General features: G+C 34.5%; 1 protein-coding gene across 2 annotated transcripts in view; it reads right to left on the reverse strand.

The window, feature by feature from the left end:
• Positions 1-293: 293 nt before the first annotated feature.
• Positions 294-22,657, reverse strand: part of SLC35F5 (solute carrier family 35, member F5) — a 42,433-nt gene continuing 20,069 nt past the window's right edge. Inside the window, exons 8-17 of one of the 2 annotated variants that reach the window (XR_001004937.1) lie at positions 22,169-22,250; positions 20,979-21,066; positions 19,139-19,203; positions 16,939-17,043; positions 12,916-13,075; positions 10,640-10,730; positions 6,673-6,827; positions 5,434-5,527; positions 2,641-2,678; positions 294-2,524 (exon numbers count right to left, since the gene is read on the reverse strand). Coding sequence is in view for 1 of the 2 variants with exons in the window: in XM_011970305.1 (XP_011825695.1) it covers positions 5,452-5,527; positions 6,673-6,827; positions 10,640-10,730; positions 12,916-13,075; positions 16,939-17,043; positions 19,139-19,203; positions 20,979-21,066; positions 22,169-22,250 (822 nt within the window). In the remaining variant the exon portion in view is untranslated. Of the gene's footprint in view, positions 2,679-5,433; positions 5,528-6,672; positions 6,828-10,639; positions 10,731-12,915; positions 13,076-16,938; positions 17,044-19,138; positions 19,204-20,978; positions 21,067-22,168; positions 22,251-22,657 lie in introns of both variants that reach the window. The other variant, XM_011970305.1, reaches the window with a different exon arrangement.

The following is a 22,657-nucleotide window of genomic DNA, read 5'->3' on the forward strand; positions in this document are numbered from 1 at the left end:
CAGAAGTCAATATCTCAATGTTTTTAAATTAAAATTTATTTAAAGGAATAAGTATGGGTGCATTACATAAACCTAATGGCTCTCCTAAGCTCCAAAAAGCACTCATTTCAAAAGCATTCACTTTTAAGGCTGCCTCATTTTTCAGCTTTGTTTTGGTTGAGATTCTGACGTTCACCTAACAAAGTCTTTCTGACAAAACAGACTTCCTTCAATCCAGGTCATAATTTGAAACATTATACAATAATGAGATTTAAGTGATGAATAGAAAGAAAAGTAGGAGACTGAAAAGATACCAGAAATTTCTATTTGTTTTTAGATTCAGAAAAATATAATTACAGGCCAACATGGTTCTGATAGACAGGAAGGATGTCAGCAGTTACTTGAATGTAACCCCTTCCCAGCATTTCCAAAGACCTGCAACGTGGTTGTTGTGATCTAAGGGCCTTGTTACCTAGTTTCCAGGCAATCCACAGAATTGAAGCAACCCAGCACAACTTTATTTCGTGAGAAGATGAACCCTTAACTATGAAGGTGCAGAAAGGAAGTCTTCAACTGCTCACTCACCATGGCTACAGTATTCAAATGCAACAATCATTCCGAGAAATAAAACCGTGAGAAAAAGAGAACAGGTGGGCAAGCGAAGCAGCAGTGATTCATACTTTCAGTTAACCAATTGAGTGGTGGTGCTTCCTTCTAAAGAAGTTGTTCTTTGATTTTTTGTTTTAAGAAACAGAAAAGCAGCAGTATACTGGAAGAAGATTGCCTGAAGATCTATCCAGCCTGTTAACTACGGCTTAGTACTTCCAGAATCCTGAGTGACAACACATGACCTGTGTGATGAGAGGAGCACAGAGCACATGAACAACCAAAAGATTCTAAGCTCAGCTTCTTTCTCTATCGCATTTACAGAATAATTTTAAATTTCAGTTTCACCACCACTACTTCAACTATTTTACCCTGTAAATTGCTGAAGGTCTTTGTGAACTATCGAACAGCAAAAACAAAAAGTAGAGGTATCTAGATAATAAACTTCAACCAAAAGTAGTCCTTTAGTAATTAAAATGTTACTTCCTTAAGTTCTTTTTAAAAGAAAATTCCTCAGAAGTCCACATTCTTTACATGCCTTCACCCTGTTGAGCTAAACAGGTCAAAAGTATAATAAACTCAACATTATTTTTAACTTGCGTTATTGGTGGTGTCACATGAGAAAAGAGCTGTTTTTGCCACTTTGGGCTGGATGATTAAAAAAGAGAGAGAGAGAGAGAGCTGTTTGTATTTTAAATTTAATATCATGAACAATTTTTAAAGGTAATAAAGAAGTTCTCAGAATGAAGCAGAAGGAAGGCTAAACTTCATTTTTGACTCATAGTAACACCAAAGCAATTTTAAGAATGTGAATAGGAAGCTAAACACTGCAAACTGAATTCTTAAAAATCAGATTAGTTAAGAAATTTTGAAGAGAACTAAACTATTCACAGAAAACTTGAAAAGAATATTGATTAATCAAAAGCCTGTGAATCCTGGGACACACATTTACTGGTACTATGGTGAACAGAGTCCAGGAGCAGGTGCACAGTGAGCACATGTGCCTAAGTTTAAGAATTGCAATTACGAGTATTTCACATTTAATTTAATCTTAGCAGAGGAACAGTTCAGATGTGATTTTAAAAACAGAATCCCTTCTCGCCTTCCTTCCTTGGTACTTTAACCATTACAAATTTATTCAGGAAAACTAAAATTATTTAAAGAAGAGGCATCTAGTTCTAGAGTAATCTGGCATATTCATATGAGAAAAAATTAGAAATCACTTGATACATCTATAATACACAAATACACATATAAACATTTTATTTTAATAATACTCTTTGTCACTTCAATTTAAATCATTCCATTATGAAAATTTCTTAATTGAAGGGAGACTATTTCTTCAAAACTCTAAATTAAACAGAGCTTTATCAATTAAGTTTACAGCAATATAGCCTTTAGAAATACATATTTCTTCATTTTATAATAATACTTCCCCTTTAAAAATTTGCCATGGTTTGTCACAGATTTAAAATACAAGGCACCTAATGCTATAAAAGAATAATACAGTAAATGTAGTGTAAGTGAATCAGATATTTTCTCAAATATTTATTCTTTTTAAAGTTCCACGAAATTTGCACAAACATGCTTGTTGCATAAATTAAACATTTTTTGTGTGGTTAATTTGCAATATTCAACAAAACCCAAAAATACCATCCATACTTACTACAGGTAGCTTATTTTAGCATTTTACCTGTCAGAAACACTGGTCTATGAACACTTAAGTGATTTCTTGAAAACATTTTTATAATATATTCCAGCATTTAACAAGTATGTGAAAATAAAGTCCCGGAACATTAGGATTTATTCCTTGATTAGTTCAAATGATTTCAACAGCTGAATTCCTTGAGATGTGTAAGGCAAGTTGGTCCTTTGGATGGACTGTAGACTGGAACTTCCTAGAACTGTAGTGATATGTACACAGCTACATAGCAAAGTGCTTCATTATGAAAATGAAGAAAACAGGTATGAGAAAAATATATTTTAGAGTTTCAAAGAACTGAAACTGTTATTTTTCAGACTAGGCACTGAAACATTTTTTCTACAAAAACTTGCCAGAGATTGTCTCTTCGCTGTATAGTTCCATTATCGTGCTAAAAACAAAAACCACAGAAATGTGATTAGATTATAATTTCATAGTTTTAGTTTTCTACAGTTTACATTTTAAAAAGCAAATTATCTTAAAATGAAATACCTATTTTCATGGTATACATACTTAATAACTGGATACTCAAATTTGGAGTACTAAGAACTTATGAATGTGACTTCTATAGCAATGTCAAAAGCTGACATCGACATGAGAGATTGTGTATTAGCAGTTAGTTTTACTCCTGGTATATTCCACCATTACTCCTGCAAAGACAAAGACACTTGCCCAGTCTATTCTACTCTGTTGCAATCCATCTTCTTTAGTCTTCACTCTTTCTTCTTTACCCAGCTCTCACTTCTAAAAATACTGAAACCTTGCTGGATATGGGTGGGTTTAAGTGTGAGTATGAGAACAATGCACAGCATACCCAAGAAAAATAATGCATAAATTACAGCATTAAAAAGCTTTCAAGAATACAAAGTCCTCACTTAATGTCACAGGTTCTAGGAAACTGACTTTAGGTCCCCGAATAACATTGTTTTGTTCAGTGTTGTTACATTATAATGTTGATGCAAAAAAAAAAAAAAATGGTTTTGCTGCAATTTTGCTGAAAGTCACAGTTTATAAGAACCTATTGATGATGTTAAGTGAGGACTTACTATAATTGTGTTTATGGTTTTTTTTAATTTAAAGATGGCACACAAACACATATTTAGTTCCACTTGTTCTCCAAAACCTCACTAAAAAGAAAATAAAGGGTTAAAAAATATATTTTTCAATAGAAGTAAGGTCTCACTATGTTGCCCAGGCTAGTCTCAAACTCCTGAGCTCAAGTGATCCTCCCTCCTCAGCCTCCCAAAATGCTAGGATTACAGGCATGAGTCACTGTGCCCAGCTTGGAATTTTTTTCTTAAAAGGAATAAACCACACGGACAAAAAGAAAAGTAGAGAAATGAGAAAATAACAGCCAACTCTTAGTTAGCAATGGAAAAATAGGACCAGATATCTCTGTAAGGAGGGATGAAGAAACAACTACAAACAGGAAGACTGGTATAATGTCTATAGCAAAAGCAGAGAGACACTCAGATGCCCTCTCTTACTTTTCACAGTTGGCCAAGTGCCTTTTCTCTAACCCAGGAGAAGACTTTAAGGTTTATTCTCCAAAAAGGGTAGTAACAGAAGATCTCTGCATAAGGGAAATACCAGGACAAATCCTACATGGCTCAGTTATAAGTAACAATTTTTTAGTGACAGCAGTATAAACACTGACTACAGATCTATCCAAAATTATGCAATACTATACAGGGATGATGAGGAGGCAGAACTGATATGGAGATAGGAGGCATGTGAGGTGGGAGCAGAGGAGGAGTAAAGCTGAAAATAATCTGTCTTCATTGATCTCAGTGGAAAAGTCAGCAGAAGATGCCTAAAACTGAGAACTCATGGAACAGAAGTCATAAGCATGATACTTAGGGACACAAGAAGGAAAACACCAAAGGAATCAGCTAAGAGTTTAATTTCCTCAGAGTGGGAAGAGAATGAAAGCAGGATGGGCAAGGCAGGGAAGGGCAGGGGTAGCTGCCTTGTACAAAAAGTCTTGGAGAACTAGAGCTTAAACCATGTGCAGTATAAACTAGATTTAAAAACAGCCCACTCAAGAAAAACAGATAACCAGGACCGTTAGCCGTAGGTTAGAAGCAAGTTTACCATGAGGATAATGAAACTTAAACTTTAAGCCCAACATAAGTGTTAACAATTGACAGGAGTTGTACAATGTTCTAGATAGGGAGGGAAAACTCAGTAGCAATCAAGAAACATTTCAATATAAATTGCCTAAAGATGTCTCAGAAAAAGGGGCCTGGATCTTCAGAATTCTAGTAGTTTATTGTGATCTTTCATTCTAAATAATCACTTTTGTACCTGCAAAATATGTATGTTGCATTTAATTCAAGCATCCATTCAGCAAAATGTCATGTACTCTACCATCGAAGACATATAGAAGACACTATTTCTTAAAATGTAAAAAATGGGAAAATATTCCAGAAGCATTATTAAATGACAAAGCAATGTCAGAGAATGAGGATATACACTGTGCCAGTTATGTAAAACACACACATAAGACTAGTATTTTCCAACCAGTATATTGTACACCAGAAAATTACATTTTTCTTACTTTTATCATCAGAGAAAAAATATTTTTCTAAAGCATATTATTAAATAAAATGACCCTTAGCATGAATAAAAATAAGAGTTAAAACTTCCTGATCATTTGAGTCAGGCACTATTGTATATACTTTATATTTACCAAGTATTTACTATTTTAACACCCTTATAAGGGAGGTTCTATTGTAATCCCATTTCACAAATAAGAAAACCAGAGCACCAAGGGATTAAGAACCTTGCATCGGGCCACACAGCTAGTATGTGCAGAAGATAGAATTGGAGCCCAGGCTTTAGCCCCTTTAGCCTTTAAGGCTGTATGGCCTCTCAAACAACTAATTATAAAAATCAATCCTGGCCAGGCGCGGTGGCTCATGCTTGTAATCCCAGCACTCTGGGAGGCTGAGGCGGGCAGATACGAGGTCAGGAGATCGAGACCTGTCTCTTATACACATCTAGATGTGTATAAGAGACAGCTGTACTCCAGCCTGGGCAACAGAGTGAGACTCCATCTCAAAAAAAAAAAAAAATCAATCCTTTGTTTGAATATTACACAAATAAGAACCATATTCAATAGTAAACCCAGCTCACATACAAACCTGGGCTACAGACAACAGCTAACTAGCTCCATCCTCCTGAGAAACACTGTGCATAGAAATGAGACTCTCACACTGTTCGCTGTCTTCTGGAACTCTTGAGGAAAAAAAAAAAGTCAATAATTAAGGAAAGCTTTAGAGCTGAAAAGGAACCTTAAACCTTATTTATTCCATTGGCTGAAGCTATGTGGGCAGGATGCAAGTCAGTGGCAGAACCAACACTAGGATAAAATTTCTCAAGAACTTGTACCAAGTTAGCCGTTTTTGTTTTTTTTAAATAAGAGATAGGGTCTCACTTTTCGTTTTTTAAATAAGAGACAGGGTATCACTCTGTCACCCACGCTAAAGTGTAGTGGTGCTATCATAGTTCACTGCAGCTTTGAATTCCTGGGTTCAAGTGATCCTCCTACCTCAGCCTCCCAAGTAGCTTGGGACTACAGGTATATGCCATCATGTCTGGGTAATTTTTTTTTATTTTCTTAGAGACAGGGTCTTGATATGTTGCTCAGGCTGGTCTCGAGCTCCTAACCTCAAGCAATCCTCCCACCTCAGCCTCCAGAGTCACTGGAATCAAGTTCTTTTCATAGCAAAATATAAAAAGCTTTCATTCTTAAATAGAAAGAAATTAGAAAGAAAAATTGAGGCAATACTATTCTATCACGAATTATGTTCAAACCAATAAAAGTCTTCTATATTTAAGTTTGTTATGGCAAAACAGTAAACCTTTTGGTATTACCTGTGAATCAAAACTTTTTTTAAAAATTGTACTTATTAGGCAGGCAAATCACTTGTGGTCGGGAATTCAAGGCCAGCCTGGCCAACATGGTGAAACCCTGTCTCTACTAAAAATACAAAAATTAGCTGGGCATGGTGGTGTGTGCCTGTGATCCCAGTTACTCAGGAGGCTGAGGCAGAGAATCACTTGAACCCAGGAGGCAGAGGTTGCAGTGAGCTGAGGTCATACCATTACACTCCAGGCTGGACTACAGAGCAAGACTCTGTCAAGAAAGAGAAAAGAAGAAGAAAGAAAGAGAGAAAGAAAAGGAAAGAGAGAAAGAAAGAGAAAGAATCTTATTACCCAAAAGATCTAAACAAATTATTTTATTTTTATCTGCCATAACATATAAGTTATCATCTTTCAATAATTCCTCACAAAATCTCTAAAAGCTAGGCCAGCATGATGCAATTCTCAGTTATCTAGCAAACAGTATTTTAAAAAATGTGTATTGGGACTAAACTTACCTCTGAATTCGATGTTTTCTGCATATAAAAGCAAATATTCTTCTGATTCCCACCATCACAGGATCCCAATTATTATAATGGCATAGGAGAGTTACAATAAAAAATGAAAAAAATACAGGGATAGCTCCTGCAAAAAATAACCAAGAAAACTGCACCTAAAAATAAAAGATAGAGGAAAAAACACACCCACAATTATCATTAAGGCAATTTCCCCCTTCAATGTAAGTTTTCTATTTGTGACAACTAGCAGGAATAAGAACAACGGGAAGACAAAATTAAACACTGACGGTGTATTAAGTGTATTATTATTAAGTAAGAATTCAAGACTTCAACTTACAATTCCATGTACCCAAATTACCAACAACAATAGTTCTTGCTTGGAAAACAGGCTAAAGGAAAGCCAAAAAAACATACTTTCCATTTATAGGCATTGCACACTGAGAGTAGCGATATACAGTATGAAACTTTGGTCCTGCACACCATGTTGCTCATTCCTTTTTCACTGTTTGCTGCCTGGTCTCAAATAGTTCCCTCTTCCTCAATTTCCACAGTCATCTTCAAAAAATGTACATTTTCGTAAAAACTTATAGTTGTGCTATCCTGTGTATAGCTACAGTTCTTATGACAGTACCAAAAACAAATTAAGTGCAAATTTATGACACTCAAAACTAGCAATAAATGAAAAAACCTCAAAATGAAATAATGACTGAGTAAAATAAAGAAAAAAAATAGGAATATTTTTACTAAGGAATATTAGTCAGAGAAGACAGGCAACAAGACAAGCCTCATCAGTGAAGGGCCCTCTGATGTCAGCAAGTGTGATCCTCCAATCCATCATTTATCAGGGTTGTCAAGAAAATAAAAAATATCTGTAAGTAGGGTGGAGGTATTAAAATCAAAAAGAAAAAAAAATAAGAAAAAAATAAACAAGAAAACAAATATATACATAAAAAGAAAATAAAAAATAATGAGATGCCATAAAGTTACCAAAACAAAACTAATTCTTCCCTTTCACTAGTTCACTTTTACCATCTAGACTCAACTAAAGATCAGAAACAATTGTCAAAGAAGCCTACACCGATCAGCTACTGAGACTTAAGTGCAGCACACAGGAGGTTTGCTTTAAAAAAATGATGAAAATAGTAACTTCTATCTGTAAAATAGGGAAGGAAAACTGTGTTTGCCCTCTTTGAGAATTCCAAAAAAAAAAGTCTGGAATCACAGGCAAGACTCCCTCTGGTGGAAAACATATACTATTCCATTTCATAGCACCATTAGTCAGAGTAAAGGGGTTTTGTGAGCATAATGTCTTTTATGAGGGAACTCACAGTGCATAACACAAGAATAATAACTGGCGATTTTTAACATGCAGGCCCTATTTGTATGGTATTCATCCACGGTGACTGAGTCAGCCTGAGAACACCCCAGAAAGAATAGTCATTAAACTAAAAAGTCTTCATTTAGTTATGAAATTACCAATATATTTTAACATATTCCTGGAATATTTGCCAGAATGACTAATAATCAGGAAAAACCATGCTGTATTTAAATTACCCAAGATCAGAAAAGGTATTAAGAAGTTATAAATAATGCAATTAAAAATGTAGCTATAGTTGACAGAATGATTTCATGAATATTCAACTAAAAACCTTCTTTCATAACTGAATCAAAGCAAACTTAATAAAGACAGATAAAGCCCTAGAAGACTTTAGAAGGCAAGTTCGCTTGCAACAATGTAGTTGTGTATATGTTGTCTCATAATAAAAAACTTCTAATTTGATTTCCAACAAGCTAAGACAAAAGAAATGAAGCCACTTATTACAACAAAGAAAATTACCTATGTAAACAAAAAATTGTTTTCTAATTCCTAAATCTATCTGAATATAAAATAGAATATGATCAGGGATGCTTCCTATTATATAAAATAATTATAAATAGACTTAAATAACCAATTTGTTTCAAGCACAATAATGTTAATAAATGCTAACATTTCAGAAGCTATAAATAAATACAGTTAGCTAAGTGAACCTAAAACCCTATAAAAGTAGATTTCTCTTATCATGTTTCTGTCACAGTTCTGGACACACCCTGCTTCTTTTTCCAGATGGAATCTCCCTAACCTCAATCCCAACACCAACGCACAGCCTACTCCTTTAACTGATTGCCCAGTTCTAGATATGAAGACAATCAAGAAAACCAGATCTTTTTCTTGATTGTCTTCATATCTAGAACTCGGCAATCAGTTAAAGTTTAGTTATGTTTTCATAATTAATTGCTTGTACATACATTTTCCCGTTTTGCCTTTATCCTAAAATGCTTTATTAAACAAATTATAACCATTATTATTTGTAATGATAATTATTAAATGACTAATCATTTAATAAATTTAGGTCCCCTGTGACTATTCTCTTAAAAATTCCTGAACATTAACTTGCAATTTTTTTCAATCTACGAAAGCTTATGTTTTTAAAATATCAGTACAATAAAGATGATTTACACAGTAGTCTACGAAAATCCTCTAGCAAGTAGCACTTTCCCAGTTTCACAACCATTTAGGATTACGACCTGAAGATGAAGAAGGACCTAGATATTACTTAAATCTATAAAAGAATGATTTGTAATAATGTGTAATGTTAGTGTTATATAGAATATCCACATTCTATGAAAATGCAAGTTATGTAAGGTAATTAATTCTCAATTAAGGAGAGAATCTCAGTTCTTTAACCATGACAAATAAATAAGAATTTACTGAACCATAAAACAAAGTTAAATATCAGTAAAGAATTGTTTTATAAATAGAGAGGATATATAGCACTAAGCATATTTCGCTTTTATCTTTTTTTTTTTTTTTTTGAGACAGAATCTTGTTCTGTTGCCCAGGCTGGAGTGCAGTGGCATGATCTCAGCTCACTGCAACCTCCATCTCCCAGGTTCAAGTGATTCTCCTGCCTCAGCCTCCCAAGTAGCTGGAATTACAGGTGCACACCACCACACCCAGCTAATTTTTGTATTTTTAGTAGAGTCGGGGTTTCACTATGTTGGCCGGGCTGGTCTCGAACTCCTGACCTCAAGTGATCCAGCTGCCTTGGCCTCCCACGTGCTGGGATAACAGGCATGAGCCATGGTGCCCAGCCACTTTTATCTTAAAAACTGCACAAAGACCTAAAGAAAAATAGCTTTAAAAATTTGACCATTGCTTGTACACATTATAAACCTTTGGGCCTTGAAATATTTCCCTCTTCAAATTATATTAGACTAAAACACACACACACACTTCTATGACTTAGTAGTTGTAGTTAAATGCCTACATCTACTGAACTGTGTGATAAATGGCTATGCTCCATCTTTCAGTGTGGGCAATAGCATACCTCTGTTCTTCCTGCTACACCTAGGAGCACTGAATAAACTCTTCCCTTCTAGGCTGTTGGGAGAAACATCCCAGATTCTCTTTTCTGTGGTGTTAGCATTGCCAATATTATTACAAGAATCCCCGCATCCATACTAGGCCTTCAGAGAAGAGGGATGGGACACCCACTCTGCTGAGTCCAGAGAGAGATGGCTAACATTCACTGCAAACAACATTATTCATGTACTGCTCATATCTTCGGTAGTATCAGCACAGTGTTAAGGAACCTGTGATACGGTTCATCGCAGAAACTAAAATGCTTATATGATAAAATGTGACTTACCAAAGAACATCTGGAACAGAATCAGCTCTAAAACTGGAGAACTACATATGAAGATGATGCCCTTAACTTAGAAATTTAGGGAAAAAAATGGAAAAGCTAAAAATGGAAATTATCTATTTCTTTGGTACTTTTTATATTTCTATGTAGTAAAGCACCTTGGGAGAGAAAGCATCAAGTATTATTTATGTTTGTATCCTTATAATTTAATCACATCTCAACTTTCATTACGTTTGTTTTAATAACATACCTAAAATATCTATGAATAATAGTTTCCTTACCTTTTGCATACACATGTCAGCTATTATGGACAGAGGTATTGTAAGGCTTAGTGCAAGTGTGCCTATCAATGATGAGGTAAGAAAGCAGCCCCTAAAAAAAAGAAAATAGACATTTCTATATTAAAAAAATAAAACAACCAAAGAAAAACACTGAACAAAGACTTTCTTATAATATAGGCTTGTGAGATCAGGAGCAAAGATAAGAGGTTAGGATGGATTGAGACATAAAATATAATAAAGTCATTAAGATGATTCTCAAAGTTTTTCTTCAAATATTAAAAATACAAATATGTAAGTATAAAAAGCTCAAAATATTTTATGCTATTTTCAAGATCTGTTTGCAGATATTCAACTTTGAGTTTATAGCTTATATTTCATTAATTTTTTAAAAAAACTGTTGAACAGTTATTACAGTTTTGTGATGATACGTAGATAACAAAGAAAACAGCAATATTAATGTTGCAGGACAATACTTCACACATAGACTTTAAGGAAGTGATAAGCCAACATGTGATTCTGTCACCAAGCAAAAATATCTCACCTTCATGAACACTAAAATAGTGTGTTATTCTTTTGATTTGGCTTGGCATAAAAAAGAAAGGCTTGAATATTCTTTAAAAATATCTTCTTGTTGTTTTCCATTTTTCTAACAATTGTCCTAACCAAAAGTTAAGTTCTTTAATTTCACCTTGAATTATCAATGTGGGTATGAAATTTTGAAATATCTATCTGCATATAATTTTGTTGAATTGAAAGAAAATATTATACCCAATGGAGACAGATGAGCCATTTATAAAGACTGATAATTTGGGTTTATAAGGAGAAAATGAATTATAAGCCAAGACAAAACCATAATGTATATCGTTAGGACTACAGATCCATGGAAGTTATAGGCAAGTAAAATCTAGCTCAGTATATGTCAGAATTAATAACGCTGTCCTGCAATAAAAGGGGCTATCTCTCAATAAAGTGTCACTAGAAGTACTGAACAGAGGCTGAACAATTAGTCCTTTTTGATGAGGTAAAGGGAATTTAAGTACTTGTGGTTCCCACTACTTAGCTGCTCTGTGAAAAGAGCGTTCGGGGTCAAATATAGCATATGTTCTTGGATATTTGTCACGCAGAGTACTATAATAAAAAACCTGGAAGGTAGAATTATAAAGCCTGTTTGACTTAATCCAGCTTTTAAGGTGGATCCAATTTAGCTGATGGCTAAAGCCTTTTGTCATCTGTTAATAGTTCAGGTTAAAACAATCGAGTATCTAAAATGTATATAATTAAAGATGAAAAAATTAATGAGTTAATGGATTACGATTTTAAAGAATTTTAGATCAGCAAAGGAGTTTAGATAAGAACATAAATCACTACAACACAAAGTAAATCTTCAAGTATTACACAAAAGAGAGTGAATATGGGGGATCCAAGAAAACAGATATTCCTTAACTGGGCAGGGAGGCACAGTAGTATAGGCAGAGCATTAAGGAGGACTCCACAAAACAAGTCCATTTCTGTTGCAGTCTTTCACAAGGGAAAACTAGTTAACCGTTTCAATGGGTATGTAATAAAATTCATTTTATTCATTTATGTTTTATTCATTCTATTTATTTAAGTTTCTATTAAATAAAAATAGGACTAAGTATAAAGCTCTGTTATTTGAAAGGTTTCTCAAACTCCATACATGATACTGTCTTCAAATTATTTTAAGTTTATTATTGCATATCAATATATTGGATATATAGCATATCAAAGTATGTCAACATCTCAAATCAATCAGAGTTTAAGGTTTACATATCTGGCTCACCGATATGAAAGGTCCTGAAAATAAATAAAACAAAAACACCTATGAACAAGCAAACAGATATTCCAAAGCCTCTTAAATAAGCACCATCTCCTGGATTCTCAATTAGAACTCATGCCTTCACACTTGGCATACATAACTCATACATTCGGATATCCATTAGATAATGACTACTTTCATTTGCATAATACTCCACTTTCTAAAACATTTTTACAGATTTAGACCATTCATATTCATTCCTTCATTCAACAAGTATTTACCGAGCTCCTCCTGTGGACAAGGCACTACTCTGGAATGGGCACACAGAAGTTAAAAAACAAAGTCCCTGCTCTAGTGGAGTTAAAGTATTCAGTTTTACGTGTGTTGCAGAATGGGGTGCACAGGAAGGGCCACCAGCAAACAGACAAAATATAAACGCTTAAAATATCCAAAAATTAATCAACTGATAATTAATAATTGGAGAATAAACAGTACATACCACAACCACAGGAACTCTGAGAGTACTGTTCCAATAAGGCCATTAATGATAATGCACATTAATACTACTTTATTGGGAAACTCGAAGTCCTCAAATCCAGTATAATGAAGTAAAAAGAAACCTGGCCATAAGAGCAGCAGATTAAATAAACCTACAAAACCTGAACATGTATAGAAGAAACAAAAGTTAAAATTGTGATTTATTTCTATTCTCCAAGCTTATTAACTCTAAAATCAAAATTAGATTTTGCACAAAAGCACTCTGGGAGATTTCATTAGCTAAACCTTCTGTTGGTTTGTTTTTAAGTCAGTCCTGTGAATAGCTCAAAACCATAAAAAGAAAACTGTCTGAAGCAACTGGTGATCAGTCAGTTCAACTATCCCACTGTATGGGAGCAACTACTGTGGAGTAAACCACTTAGGACAACTCAACAAGAAGGGCTGTTAGCCTTAGCAACTGACAATATAGTGCCCTAGAACTTAAAAGAAATAACTGGTATGTATGTGTTTGTGTATTCAGCCTAAATTAATTTTAAAGAATTGGATGGTTTGCTTTCTGATTCAAGTATTTATGTCCAAAACACTTGTGCTATGCGAGCAGTAATGGAAGAAGTTCCAAAGGAGATAAAACTCCTGGTTCCTGCATTCCCAGACCTCTAGCTAGTTAGTGAGAAAGTTTGTACGCACAAAGAGCTATTCAACATATGAGCAAAGTACAGACTGACCCGTTATTAAGGAAAGCCATCCCACATAGTGGTTAAGTGTGTGCTCGGCAGTCTGACTGCCTGGGTCCAATCCCAGCTCTATCTATCATTGAATAGTAGTGCAAACCTTATACCTCTTTTAAGCCTTAGTTTTCCAATCTATAAACATAAAATAAAATTTAATAATATTTAATTAGGTTGCTGGCAAGATTAAACACATAAAATATAGCATAGTATCTGGCACAGAGTAAGCATTTAATAAAAGCAAATATTACTATAGAAATTAAGTTTATATATGACTATATACATGTGAAAGTAAAGACTATAAAGAAAAAAGATAACAACTGTATAATAAATTTTGTTGTACTTTCTCTGTAGTTTATGTCACAAATTTGCTATATGATTTATGCGGTAACTATATAGCTTTCTTAAAAGAAAATTAAATTACAGTAGATATATAATTGATACTATGTCACCTAAATAATAAACCGGTAATTAGGATGCCTAATTAAATCTTAACAGGGCAGGAGCACCCACTCTCTATCTGATGCTAAAGACTCACAGCCACCCCACTTCTGTGAAGGGAGGGGCAAATAAGTCTGCCTTTCCCAGCAAGTTCCCACCCTCCACCCCACCCCATCTTCTGCAGCTCATGACTAATTGATGGAGGCTTTATGAGGCCGGCCATCATGGTTCAAGGCCCAGACATATTAGCTGCTCTCCCTCTGCTCCCCGCCCTAGCACCTGCAATGAATTGGGCCAAACCTCAGTTATACTTGTGTGCCACATGGTTCTTTCCCCTTCTCTATCTTGCTTCCTTCACTCCAAGTTTTTCCTTCAGTGAACTCCCCACAATAAATCACCTACACAAATTCCCCATCTCATATCCTGTTTTAGGGAGCCCAACTATTATGGTTTGGCTCTGTGTCCCCACCCAAATCTCATCTCGAATTGTAATCCCCATGTGTCAGGGAGGGACCTGGTGGGAGGTGACTGGATCATGGGGGCGGTTCCCCCATGCTGTTCACATCATAGTGAGTTCTTACAAGATTTGATGGTTTTAACGTCTTTGGCAGTTCCCCCTTCACAAGTTCTCTCTCTTTTGCCAGTGTGTAAAACATGCCTTGCTTCCCCTTCACCTTACGCCATGATTGTAAGTTTCCTGAGGCCTCCCCAGCCATGCAGAACTGAGTCAATTAAACCTCTTTTGTTTATAAATTACCCAGTCTCAGGCAGTTCTTTATAGCAGTGGGAAAACAGACTAATACACAACCTTCAGACATCTATTCATTAAAAAAACAACAACAAAAGAACACATATACAGGACACATGACCTAAAATGCTTAAATAACATTACAAAGTTGTTTTAATGAAACACCAAAATGTGGCATTACCAAGAACTGAATCTATTTTCTGGTCCCTGAAGTGCTGAGTCTATGAAATCCCACATAAATTAACATCCTTTGACCTAAAGACAAAAGCCCCAATGACTCCACCTATTCCCTAGACTGCCCAGAATCTGGCACCACACACCTTTCTGTTCTTCCACAAAGCGAAGTTCCAGTACAATCATTCAGATCTACTCACTGCTCCGCGTTAAGCCTCTGCTCAAACTCCCTTGCCTGAAGACCCCCCAATATCCCAATCCTGACTTCTCCGAATCGTGTCTATTCTAAAGCCCAGGGCAGATCAATATTGCTTTACATATCACATCACATATGAACAGGACCAACACAAGCTACATGTCTATATGCACTCTCCCTAATATGAGTAAATTAACCAATTTTTCTTGCAAGTTGTCAACGTTTAAATTTTCAAAAAGTATCACTGACCTAACCACCTACCTCTAACACTAAAATAAACTAGCATTTTATTCCTTTCCAAATAAAATGTTCTATGACTGCCAAATAAAATATCATTAAAATTATCTTTTCTTTTTTAAGAGACAGCATCTTATTCTGTTACCCAGGCTAGGGTGCAGAGACACAATCATAGCTCACTGCAGACTTGAACTCCTGGACTCAAGTGATTCTCCTGCCTCAGCCTCTCAAGTAGCTGGGATTACAGACACATGCAGCCAAACCTGGCTATTAAGCTGTATTTCTTGAATTCTGTATTTAAAAAGAAATTAAGCAATCACTCAGCCCCATGGCTTTTCAAACATTTTATTTTTGTTAGTCTTCAGATACAGGTATTTAAACTATTTTTAGTTTTAAAATAGTCTTTTTTAAAAAAAAAATTAAATAGAAATGTGGTCTCCCTATGTTGACCAGGCTGATCTTAAATCCCTGGCTTCAAGCAATCCTCCTGCCTCAGCCTCTCAAAGTGCTGGGATCACAGGAGTGAGCCACCATGCCCAACCATAAGAAAAATCTTTACTACAAATTAAATTCTAATGCAAAATACTCAACAAAGTAGAGCTGTTCCACAGGTGAAGCAGCAAAGGAGTCCAAGAACTAGACCCCTGCATGCAACTCTATTTCCTTCCAACCATCCCGGGAGCCAATCTATTCCCTAAATCACAGTTTAGAGGCCATTCATCTAGTCCAATTTCCTCATATTCCAGATGTCTATGAGATAAATAAAGTTACAACAGCTGGATTCCAGGTCTCCTGACTCCTTGTAAGCTGCACTTTGAACTCTTATCACTGAGCTTCTTTATCTATTTATATTCAGATATCTTTTGAAAGATAGCTTGTCAATGTGTTCTTCTTCTGCAGTCCTACAGATATCGCAAGTTCTTTCCTGAACTGATGTTAGGCAAAGGAAAATTTATAAACCATATCTAGAAACTATAATTGGGTAATTTGAGAAGGAATCTATGTTATAAAAGTGTCTGTGTCTTAAAGATAAAATGCAAATGAAAACCCTTTAAATGGCCCACAATTTTTAATGTAAATAAGTACATAGACTGTGAGAGCATTAAACATATAATTTGGGGGCAGTCTCCCCAATCCTTTGCTAACTATTCAAAACTGGCAAAATGTAAAATACAGCAGGTAAACTCTCATATGCTTGTAAGAGCATAACTCTGTCATATCGCTGAGATAAATATCTGACTTGCAGTCTGAAGACATCAATTTGAAAAAAAGTGTTAGGAGTTTCTGTCACACACTAGGGAGATGGGCATTCCCTCATAGGTACACAACCATGCAGGATAAAGTAAACATTGGGATTGGCCTTCATAATCTTTAAATGGTTTTGAAGAATCATATGGAAGAAAAAAAAAAAGGGTTCCCTATTCCGTCCAAAAAAACAAAAGCAAAACCCTGTGTTAGACATTTACAGTAAATAGCCTCACAAGTTAAACATATTCTTACCAAAGAACATTGGAATATCCAACTTATCTTCTCTATCTACTTTTCTCTTAATCATAACAATATAGACAGCATAGAGCATGGCTCCAGCAAGAGACCAAATGGAACCTGTAAAAATCAACATGATTTAAAGCAACCACTCATTAATTCATTCAATATACACTTAAAATCCAATAATGTGTCAGATAATATTGCAAGAATATACAAAAGTGAAAAGATATATAATTAGATAAATCACCTTTATATTGATACAAAGATATATAATGAAAAGGTACAGCCTACCCCATCTACGTCTTTTAGTAGTACAGGAAGGAGTTTAGTGTGTTAACAAATAAATGCAAAAGCATTCACCTCAATGATCTGACCAAAACCTATACATATTATAGTAATACAACTAAAAAGTAACACTTTATTTTTAATTTGGAAATGCATGTTTCTTATTTTACCCTACATAAACAATCTTGACACCTGGCATTTTCCAACTTAACAAATGTTTCTTTCCATCACTAAGCTGTTGCTTGTATTGTCTTCCTTACCCCCATATATCATTCTTAATATGTATTGCACTACCACTCCCATCTTAAAGGCTCTGTTAAAGTTTCATTTCTTCCACAAAGCATCCTCTTTCTAATCTGCTGCATTTCCGTTCTGTCTTCTGTTTTAGACAATACTTACTATTGTCAAGTATGGTATTAGTTTAATCCCTAGTAGCTTCATTTTATAAATCTCATATTGTTCCAAATCAAGAACTCCTTGAAAACTACAAACACATAATTTATACTTTTTAATGTTCCAAAATAGCTAACATAATACAGCTCTCACAGTACATGAATAATAAATACTGATTCTCTTCATTAACTCTCTCTCAAAAACATTTAAACCTTTCAAAACAGCTAAATAATGTTCTGCCAAGTGGTCATATTCAATACTTTAATCAATTATTCAAAAGATGAATGTTTTATTACATCTTTTATTATTTTCAAACTTTTTTAAAGCTTTTGTCAACAAAATCTTGCACACACATGCACATACCAAATACATATATTGTTTTATGTATTTGTATACAAAAAGCTGCTCTGGGTGAGAAAGAGGTGAGGAAGTTCAAAGCACAGCTCACTGGGTAGTAGTTAGGAATAATTTAGAAAGCATTGTTCTATTCAATAAACCTCAAATATCTAAAGAAGTATCCAAAGAGAAATAATTAATATAGGTTTATTTTTTATTATGAGGTCTCACTGTGCTGTCCAGACTGGTCTTGAACTCCTGGCCTCAAGCAATCCTCCCACCTTGGCCTCCCAAAGCACTGGGTTAACAGGCATGAGTCACCATGCTCAGCCCAGCTAGGTTCTGTTTATCTTTGTTTTTGTTAAGTCTAAGCAATGGATCAAAAACTAAGTGTTCATCATAGCAGTAACTGTTTCAGACAAGAATCAAGAGGGAATGACAATATTCCTGGGTGATATGACAGCAACAGGAAATTTGTATAGCCTCAAAGAATCCCCAACAAGATGCTTATTACTTACAATGGGAAAAATTAGTAACTTTACACTGGAATAAGGTGGTTAATTTTAACCACCTTAAAATTAACATTACCAGCAACAGGACAAATCAATATCCTGTGCCTGTTGGTAGAATGCACTGCTCAGGAAACAATATCACTTCCATTATATTCTTACCAAAAATGCACAACCTCAATTTAACCAAAGAAAATGTCTGACAAATACAAATTGAGAAACATTCTACAAACCAACTAGGTGGGACCCTACAAAAGTGTCAAGGTCATAAAAGAAGACTGAGAAACAGTTCTGCATTTAAAGGAAACTAAGGAAACATGACAATTAAATGCAATAAATGATCCTAGATCGGAAAAAGAACATTAGTGTAAAAAATGGCAAAATTTGAAAAGGCTTTATAGATAACAGTATTAGAGTCAATGTTAATTCCTGATTTTTATAACTGTATAATAGTTATGTACGTTGTTAACATTTGAAAAATCTGGGTGAAGGCTATGAGAATTCACTAAAATATTTATGCATTTTTTAATATTGTTTCCCAAGGAAAAGTTTAAAAAAACACCTGCTAGTGCCTACACTTTGTACGTGTATCTGTGCGCGTGAGCATGCACATTTGACTTTCTTGTTTACTCTAACAAAAAACTTTCCTGTATACCCTTAACAGAGAGAATGCAGAGTCAAGTACTTACCTATTGTATCTCTTCCAGCAGATTTTTCAGACCCTGACAGGTTTACCAGTACAACACCTCCAATGCTATGAGAATAACAGTCATTAAGGATGAGCTAAACAATTCTGAAAAGGCTAATCATAAAGATAAAAATTATTTATAAGTGATCAAGACTAATCTCAACTTTGGGTAACACTGTCAAATAATTTAGCAATTTCAATAACAATATCTAACAATATCAATATAATATAGTGTTATATTTGTATTAACTCATTTAATCCTCACAAAATGTACAATATTATACCTTATAAGGAAGTATTATTACTGCCATTCCCGTTTTACATGTGAAAACTAATACACAAAGAGGTAAGGTAACTTGACCAAGATCACATAGCCGAGACTGAAACGCAGGCAGTTTTACTCCACAGTCCAGTGCTCTTAAGTGCTATGCTATCAACTGCCTTTCAATTAGGAATGAATTAACCAACTTGTCATCCCTTTCCAATCTTTCTTTTGGATTACAAAAATATATCAAACCCATATAAATCCAGCTATGTAACAGTACTTACTCTTGCTTATTGGTAAAATCTAAATTAACGGTAAAACTATCCTTATGTGCTTAAACAATTTCACTAATCTCATGATTTTAGTGGATAAAAATAAGACTGAATTAAGGTTGTAGAGATATCAGAGGTCATTCATAAACTCAATTGTTATTTTCTGGGCATCTAATATGAGCAAAGCACAGGGTTACAGAAGTGACCAAAACAGATGTGGTTCCTGTCCTCAGGGAACTTACATTGTCTTTCTATTTCTATGAATCTTATAAATTGTAACATGTTTTCAAGTAGATGAGATATTCCTAATTTAAAAAAAAAAAAAGCCTAATTCTCTCACCCTGATCAGAAAGACCAGGGTGGCAGTGGGAGAAGATGAAAGAAAATATGTATTCCCTTATGGAAAGATGTCATCAGAACTTAAATGTAGTCCTTACATTAAATATGCATACCCTTCAATGAAATCATCACAATTTTCTGTAATAATCATTGTTCATATTCAGATTCAGCTATTATTTATTGAGTATCCACAATATATTTAGAAACCAGGGGTTTTGTTTCCATTTAGATGATGATGATTATGATAATGGCTAAATATAGGGAGCACCTCCTGTTGTGTATCACACATTGTTCCAAGCACTTTAGAAGTTCTACTCATTCAATCCTCATAATAATCCTATGAGAGAAATCCTATTATTATCCCCAATATACAGACGAGAAAATTGGCACAGAAATGTAAGGAACTTGCCCAAGATCTCAAAACTAATAATGATGGAGATGGGATTGGATTCCAAGTGGCTTGGCTTGAGGCCACACTCTTGTCTCTCAATTGATGAAATGAGATTTCTTTGCTTAGATTGCCTTCCAGATTGTTGCTATGTAAAATTCTTTTTATATCCTCAGAAATTGAATCTCTTAGTAAAATGCCAATTCAAAGCAAAGTATTAAACAATGTTTAATACATAATTCTTAAGAACATACACTTACACAAAAAATTTCTAAGTAACACTTTTTTTTAAAGGTACAGATAGTAAATATTTTAGGCTTGTGGGCCACATTGTTGCAATTCAACTCTGCCTCTGTAGTGCTAAAATGGCCATAGACAATTTGCAAATAGATGAGAGTAGCTGTGTTTCAATAAAATTTGGATGTGACAGGGCTAAGTAGCATCATGTCCATTTAAAGCCTTCTTTTATCCACATCTTTCTTTGCTCTTACAATATAAACTACCCTGGTGCCACTACCAGAAATTGTGACATTGTATTTTTAAGCAGAGGAAACTAACTATCACAGTATATTCTTACCTTAAAATTACAGCTAATAGTTTAGAAAGGGTAAATCTATCTCCACTGTTACTTGGAAATACTGCAGCAAGGATTAAGGTAAAAAGTCCTATCAGGAGAAAAGAATTTAAAAATGGTACATGAGTTTAAATACTGTCAACATTTTTACTAACAACTTCATTGTTTAAATAAGCAAATTATATACCTAACTTTCAAATTATTTTTGTCGCTCTTAACTAAGAAAATAATTGCAGTTAAGTAATGACTAGACTGAAATGTTTAAAGTTCATGCATAAAATAGCCTCCAAACTAAACCATGTTTATTTCAACAGTACAGATCAAGTACAGTCCTATTTATTTTAAACTAATAGGAAACTTAAATCTTATTCAGAGTAACATGTTGACTTCATCATAATCAAGCTTGTGTCCTGAAGTTGTTTTTATAGCTTCAAAAATACTTTTGTCTTCCAGATTTGAAAAGTGATTCAATCTTAAAAATAAAACACCTATCATAGGGCAAATTATAGTTCTGAAATAAACAATTACATTTTAGCCAAAGGGTCTAGAAAAAGATCTTGGAAAAGTATGTATGAAGGGAAAGGCAACTACAATACAAAAGGCCAGCCTATAAAACTGTAATATATTGTTATATAAAAAAAAATTGTAAATTATTTGAAGGAACATAAATAGCACAGGCTAAGGCATGAAACTACAGTCATGCTTAACAACAGGGATAAATACAGAGAAAATGCGTGTCGTTCGGCAATGTCATCCTTGTGCCACCATCATAGAGCACACTTACACAAACCTAAATGGTATAGCCTACTACACAGCGAGGCGATATGCTATAGCCTATTGCTTGTAGGCTACCAAATTGTATAGCATGTTACTGTATTGAATACTCTAGGCAATTGTAACACAGCAGTAAGTATTTGTGTATCCAAACATATTTAAACATAGAAAAGGTACAGTAAAAATATAGTATTATAATCTTATAGGACCACCATTGTATATACAGTCTGTTGTAGACTGAAACATCATATGCGGCACCTGACTATATACAGATTAAAAGGCAGTTATAATAGACTAATGTATATTAGAACTAATATAAGAAGCTATAACGAGATAAAAATGCTGTATATGTACACACATATACACCAGAAATATATACACTGATTTATAATGCAGAGTTTTAAAGACAAATTTCTTACCAGAAGTTGAAGATAAAATATTAACTATAGCAACTTGTGTGTCTGAAAGTGCTTCTTGATATGACAAATTTGCCAAAAACCACTAAAGGAAAAGAAAACCAAAGTGAACCCTAATGAAAGACATGTTTACATCTGTCATTACAATTCAGAATTCCCTCTTTTGTTCTCCTCCTAAACACTGTTCTCACAAGATGTTTTAAAAGCTGCTTTGTATTGAAAAAATCACAGGCTCCCAAAAAAGACAAACATTTATAATCAGACCTAAGACCCCGCTACCCAGTTTCCCTTAAAATTTAACCATAGTTGGTTAACAATTAGCATTCAGATTTTTCTTTTTTTTTTTAATGAGAGTAAAATCAAGTATCAAATCAATTTAAAAATTTGCTTTATCTAGGCTGGGCGTAGTGGCTCATGCCTGTAATCCCAGCATTTTGGGAGGCTGAGGTGGGTGGATTGCTTGAGCCCAGAAAGACCAGCCTGGGCAACACA

Source organism: Mandrillus leucophaeus, unplaced genomic scaffold (genome assembly GCF_000951045.1).
Source record: "Mandrillus leucophaeus isolate KB7577 unplaced genomic scaffold, Mleu.le_1.0 Scaffold94, whole genome shotgun sequence".
In the NCBI taxonomy this organism is placed as follows: domain Eukaryota; kingdom Metazoa; phylum Chordata; class Mammalia; order Primates; family Cercopithecidae; genus Mandrillus; species Mandrillus leucophaeus.